This window comes from Monopterus albus, unplaced genomic scaffold, assembly GCF_001952655.1.
Source record: "Monopterus albus unplaced genomic scaffold, M_albus_1.0 scaffold121.1, whole genome shotgun sequence".
Classification (NCBI taxonomy): domain Eukaryota; kingdom Metazoa; phylum Chordata; class Actinopteri; order Synbranchiformes; family Synbranchidae; genus Monopterus; species Monopterus albus.
Genome location: NW_018128001.1, coordinates 444019 through 450935, shown reverse-complemented (window position 1 = coordinate 450935; position 6917 = coordinate 444019). Strand labels below are relative to the sequence as shown.

The 6917-nt window shown below is 47.1% G+C and overlaps 1 protein-coding gene across 1 annotated transcript; it reads left to right on the top strand.

The window, feature by feature from the left end:
* The first annotated feature begins 44 nt into the window (after positions 1 to 44).
* On the top strand, positions 45 to 6461 carry gdf5 (growth differentiation factor 5). The gene is made up of 2 exons (XM_020612181.1): positions 45 to 960; positions 4858 to 6461. Exons 1-2 carry the CDS (start codon positions 108 to 110, stop codon positions 5820 to 5822), a joined length of 1818 nt encoding a protein of 605 aa, XP_020467837.1. The 5' UTR covers positions 45 to 107; the 3' UTR covers positions 5823 to 6461.
* Positions 6462 to 6917: the final 456 nt, after the last annotated feature.

Here is a 6917-nt window from a genome sequence, read left to right as displayed (position 1 = left end):
CGGACCAGACAGGACCGCTTCTTGTTTTAACCACACGGCCTCACTGATTCTCCATAGACTGCACTTTATTACAATGACGGCCTGGCAAAAAGCAAAAGGACTTTAGGATGACAGTTGTCACGCGCCTTTGTCTTCTGTTGAGCTGCTGGACTCTCATTTACCTACATCCCGTCCTCGGTTCATTGAGCCGGACCAGAGCGACCGAGCACCACCACCACCGGCTCGGACAGGCAGCACAGCGCGCAGCAGGGGAGCAAGCCCACGGAGGAATCGGTGGGTTCACACTAGCAGCAGGCAGACAACCGGTGACCCGTACCGGGAAGTGGAACCCCTCACCGGCGAGTCCGTCGAGGATCCGCGCAGGTCCGCCGTTAATCAAGGGCGACACGACTGTTGTTAAAAGCACGAAAAGCAAAGTTAGTGCGGTGACATCTGCGCCACCATCCCAGCGACTACCCGGCAGGGCCGCGCTGGTGAACCGGGCACAGCTGGACAGAACATTTGGCTTGGGGCGCAAAGAGGCTGTGCGATCCTGGCTGCCCGCCGGGGATGCTCCCGTCAAAGCGCACGCTCCCGTGGCTTTTAGCGCACATGCAGCTGGCAAAGGAGTCATGCCTGCGGACGACGGAGGCAGACGCGGTGGCTCACCTGGAAGAAATCTAGAGAAAGTTGACTCCAGTGCAGCTGGTGCAGCTGCTCCTGTGCGCACCGGAACTCTCCCAAAAGCCACCGGTGTGCAAAAACAGCAGCAGAGAGCGGCTCCGGTGGCGCAGGGGGGAGCCAGCTACAAGACCCCGAAACTGAGCGACCGGGAGGCGCATCACAAGCAGCCACTGGTGATTCCTCACGACTACATGCTGTCGCTGTACTGGTCTCTCTCCACCGGGGACCTAAACACCAGCGCTCTGCACGAAGCGGGTCTGGCCAACACCATCACCAGCTTCGTGGATAAAGGACAAGGTAAACAACACGCCGTTTTCCCTCGTTCGTGCGTGCTTTCAGCTCCTTTAGTGGAGCTGCAGTCAGTCATCTCCTGCCTCAGTATTAGAGGAAGTCCATGTCTAAGGGCCAATTTTCTCCCCTGACATGTGGCAGCATTACAAACTTACAGTGCAACCGTGAACAGGTTTATCACCTAATAACCGTAGGGTCTCTGCTTTTTCTTGGGTGTGACATCAATTTTGACCTTTGATATTATTTGGAGTATCATTCACTGCAGAGAAGCAGTGGTGCTTTAACTGAGTTATTAGTCAGATAACTGAAGAAAGAGGGGCCACAGCAGGAGCCAGGGCAGAGAGGAGGGCTGCTGCAGGGTCCAGGGAGATGTCTGTGGAGACTGCTGAGACCTGAGCAGGAGGACGGGGGCTGGGGCAGCTCACTGTTGGTGTGGAGAGGATGGGAGATCTGAGAGAGGGAACAGGAGGTCAGTCTGGGGGTTACTGAGGAGGGTGGTGCTGGGAGCAGGGCTGTAAATTGTCTACATGCAGACAAGTCTGTGTTCAGGGTCCATGAGGTAACTGGGGTAGAAGAAGAGACAGCATCTGGAGTGAAGTCAGGAAGGTCAGCTGCTGGTACACAGAGGGAATGATGGGAAAAGAAATGGCTCTGTACCTCATAGCTGTGCTGGAACTGAGTTCAAAGCCACAGGAAGCTGCTGCGAGCTGACGCTGATGAGTGAGCAGTCACATCCAAATGTACTGTAACTGGAGCATGTGTTAAAGGAGCAGTTCACCACTTATTTGCTGACAGTGTTATATTTATATACATATATAAACATAGTGTACAATATGTGTGACTGTGTGTGTTTCGAGCCATCTGGTCAGTCATCGCAGTGCTGCTGCTCTCAGTGATATACGGCCTCAGGAGGGTAAATAAACACAAGTAGGGTGGCCCCCCTGTGCACTGTTATCTTTAGACTGTAAAACTGTTTAAAACAATGTTTAAATGGCCAGAGTTTAATATTTCTGGGTCTGCTAAAGGTTTACATTTCAGGCACTTAATGTACTTTTAATTTGGCCTTTATTTGTTTAGTGAGCCCTCAGCAAATCGCCGGTGACCCCCGCATGTTGACGGGCTGGAACTGATGGCCTGGCACAGCTCGCGCCCCTCGCTTGTTCACATTAGCTCACTTCTCCTTCTCTTTCTGTCGCCCTCTCTTTCTTTCTTCTGTTAATTTTGGCACATGATTTAGATTTTCATTTAGTCAAATTAGTCATTTAGCCACTAAAACTAAAGATATTTTAGTCTCGATTAGACTCTTTTCTTAACATATTGTAATCACTGAGTGAAGTTGTGAGAGTTTACAATATTATACAGCATGATTTAAACATTTGGCATAAGACAAATTACTATGCTACTATAAGGTGAGTTAGCAGCTCCATGCGCTGCACTAGACCCAGGTGATAACAAAGACCATGTCAGTTAACCTCAGTACAGTGTTAACTTCCTCTCAGGCTGAGCTTTGTCCAGCTCCTCCAAAGAGAAGCATGTGCGCATTGTGCATGTTTCTTCTGCAGCAGATGCTGGTTAACAAAGTTTATCAGCAGTGAATAGCTGCAGGTCCATAACAACAGGCCTGTTTACAGTCTGATGTGCTCGCCCTGTCTGGTTCTAATGTACTTTTCAATTCCTGCTAAAGTCCTGGATGGGGGGGGCTCCCTCTGTGTGTTCTTGTACTTGCTACATAATGAGGACCAAAAAGTATTTTTGCTATAGAGTGAGGACATTTTTGGATAGTGAGGACATTCTGGTTGTCCTCACTTAGTGGAACACCTTTTTGAGGGCTAAGACTCGGTTTTAGGGTTCAGGTTAGAACTAGGTTTAGGGTAAAGGGCTAGGGTTAGGCATTATGCTCACGAGTGTCCTCACAAAGATAGAAGTACCAGTGTGTCTGTGTTTTAGCGTCTACCTGTAGAAGCGATATTAGCATGCGTAAAGCATTTCATTAACACATGTGTAAATGTTTTTATTCATTCTGCAGACTGTTTATCTGTTTTCTCTGTCTCAGTTTGTGCAGATCAGGGCTGCTTGCATTAGTGCACAGTATTCAGTTAATTATTTTATCTATGAAATGTCAGAAAACAGCAAAGAATGCTCATTATAATTATCCATGCTGGAACCAGAAAAGCATTTTAAGGAACTGGCTAAAAGGAGCTGAGCTGTAAGGCGAAGCTCTCGATTTACTGGTCAATCTACGTTCCGACTCTCACCTATAGTCATGAACTTTGGGTCATGACTGAAAGGGCAAGATCCCGGATACAGGCGGCCGAAACGAGCTTCCTCTGTAGAGATAGGGTGAGGAGCTCGGTCACCCGGGAGGAGCTCAGAGTAGAACCGCTGCTCCTCCACATCGAGAGGAGCCAGCTGAGGTGGCTCGGGCATCTGTTTCAGATGCCTCCTGGGCGCCTTCCTAGGGAGGTGTTCCGGGCATGTCCCACCGGGAGGAGGCCCCGGGGAAGACCCAGGACACGCTGGAGGGACTATGTCTCTTGGCTGGCCTGGGAACGCCTTGGCATTCCCCCGGAGGAGCTGGAGGAAGTGTCTGGAGAGAGGGAAGTCTGGGCATCTTTGCTTAGACTGCTGCCCCCGCGACCCGGTCCCGGATAAGCGGAGGAAAATGGATGGATGGGTGGATGGATAGCTAAAATGATCCACTCATCATCAAAATAGTTTTCAGTAATGCTGTGTTTAGGGCTGCAACTAAAGACTATTTTAATAATCAGTTAATCAGTCAATGATTTCTACAATTAATTGACTAATTGGATGTATAAAAACAAGCAAACATTTATTTTCTACATTATCAAAACGAAAACATTCACTTAAACGATGCTTTTGCAATGTTTCTATGTGGTGCATTAGGAAACAAAAATGTATTTGTTCAAGAAGAGAGCCTTTCTAAAGTGCACAATAGGTCCAGTGTTAACAAAATGGTAAAATGTTTAGGATTTAAAAGAATTTATATGTTAATAAAACATACCATGCTAATGGTACACGACTACTACTGCTGATGGTTAAAAATATGCACATTTACTCTTAGCTTATGAACTGTGCACCATCCTCATTGACCTGCATGTGCCATCAATGTTCCCACACACACACATTATATATAGTAACTAAGTTTTGCTTATTACCTTTAATATAATGCTTGGCTGTTTACATTTTATTTTGATATGACTGCAACACAAACTCAAATGCATTTAGCACTCGTTATTATCAGCCTATACCGTTATGTTCCTAAGCATCATAATGTATGTAACAAATCAGGTGCCCGATCATTTTAGTTTGATAATTTCTTACATTATTAATTAAAATTAATGACTTATTTGGCTCCAGGCTCCTTTTCTTCTGTAACTCAGTGTCTTTTCTTCAGGTGCTAGCTGCTAATGCAGTAGCATCATGCTCCCCTGCCACGACAGATACGTTTTGCACATTTGGCACCAGTCTTCTTTCTGACTGTAAACTCGTTTGCTCCCAAACTCTAGACAACTTGTTCCCTTTTCTCTGCTGTAACCATGCACGCTGTTATCTACCTCTTCACTGGCCCAGCCATCTCACACAGCTCTGTGACTAGACCCAACTAATCGATAATTAAACTATTTTTATTAGCGATTTTAATTGATTTTGTCAATTAGTGGTTGCAGCCTTAAATGTGATTGTTGCAGCACTGGTGTACATGTATGTTTGTGTCTGTGTGTGTCTGTGCACCTGTGCATGTACAAACCTGCTTTCCTTTCTATCACCTCTGTCATGTTTGCAGCTGCACTTCTTATGTGATGCATGTGTGTCTACAAATGGACTTTTCTGTTTGTGGATTTGCCTTTCGTCAGTGTTTACTGATACTCTGTGTGTCTGCTGCAGATGAGCGTGGACACCAGCTGCGACGGCAGAGGTATCACTTCAACATCAGCTCTCTGGAACGAGACGGGCTCCTGGGGGCCGAGTTACGCATCCTGAGGAAGCGCCTGCCTGACCCCCACAAAGTCTCGATGGGATCCACAGGAGCTGATGGAGGAGGAGAGGGGGGAGGAGCCTCATCCCCGTGCCTGAAGCTGTACACCTGTGGTTCAGGCAAACAAAAGGCCGCCCTGCTCCAGATGAAGATCTTGGAGGATCTGGCCAGAGGATTTGGCAGCAAGTGGGAAGTTTTCGACATATGGAAAGTTTTTAAGGGTTTTAAAAACCAGCAGCACCAGCACTCCCAGCAGCTGTGCTTTGAACTGGAGGCCCTGGAGCACAGAAGTGGTCAGCCCATGGACCTGCGCACTCTGGGGTTTGCCCGAGCTGGCAGGACCAACAAGGAAAAGGCCTTCTTCTTGGTGTTTGGCAAAAGCAAGAAGCGTGACCTTTTCTACAACGAGATCAAAGCACGGTCAGGCCATGACAACAAAACTGTCTACGAATATCTGTTCACCCAGAGACGAATGCGCCGAGCTCCTGCTACAAGGGGGCCTAAAAAACCTCTGCCGCAGTCACAGTCCCTCCCCCAGCACCAGGCAGTGAAGATGAAGGCGCGCTGCAACCGGAAACACCTCCATGTGAACTTCAAGGAGATGGGCTGGGACGACTGGATCATCGCACCGCTGGAGTACGATGCGTATCACTGTGATGGCGCCTGTGACTTCCCCATCCGCTCGCACCTCGAACCGACCAACCATGCCATCATACAGACCCTGATCAACTCCATGGATCCAGGGTCAACGCCACCCACCTGCTGCGTCCCCACAAGACTCACCCCAATAAGCATACTCTACATTGACTCGTCCAATAACGTGGTCTACAAGCAATACGAGGACATGGTGGTGGAGGCGTGTGGCTGCAGGTAACAAAGAACAGTGAGAGAAAAGGAGAAGACAGCCAGTTCCTGCTCCTTACTTTAAGGACAATATTGGGATCAAACCTAAAACTGTGAGATGAGCAGTGAGTTTTTTCGGCTGAGTGTGACCAAACTCACTGCTATGCAGCAGACATTACTCTTCACGCTCAAGTGGACTATCAGACTGCATACCAGAGACTGTTCGACACTGGTAAAGACTAAACAGAGGAAGATAAACTCATGGAGGTGATGCTCTTTAACACCCACTCACTAAAACTTGTTGATGTTAGTGGTGATGAACAAGATGCATCTGAGAGAAGCCAAAAACAACTAGAGGGCAGAGACACGGTGAAACGCTCTGCTCACATTACACTCAAACAGATTTTACTGCCTGTTCTATTTTTTGTTTCTCTTCAGATTTGTAGCTATGTGTCGACTGGTGTAAAAAGTTTTGTGTAACAGAAATGCTATTGAAACATTAGTGACTTATACTCAAAAATGCCCTTTTCAAGCACTTCTCTGCCATTGTGCCTTGTGCCCCTGCACACGTACAGCCATTTGTATGCCTTATCAGAGACGTTTTTTTATCAAGCACGTGAAGAATTTCTGGTGTATAAATACCGACCACTGATGAAGTGGAGATCTGACCTGCTCCAAATGTGGGAAAGTTGCATAAACTACTCTTCAATAAAAAATGTCTAATTGACTGAGCTCCAGACTCCTATCAGTCTGAACCTCTACCCCAGGCTCAATAGACTAAACTATCACAGGAATTTGTAAGAGTTTCAGATGCTAAATCATAGTTTAACCCAAAAAGGACTGTGTTTCATTTGGAACATCAGAGATTTGGGGTTGGTTTAACAAACTGCTGCAAGTTCAGTGATGAAAATGAGTTCACAGGTACTGAGCAGAATTACAACAGAAGAGCATCTGCTGTCTGTTTTCTGTGCAGCCAGACAAGGACACATTAACCTCAGTGACAAATACATACTCCACAGTAAAAACCATCCTGTGTTTCACCAGGTGAATGCTTTTACTGTGAAGCAGCAGGAAACGTTAGCATCAGGGTTAACAGGATTAGCACTGATACCACTTCATGTATTAC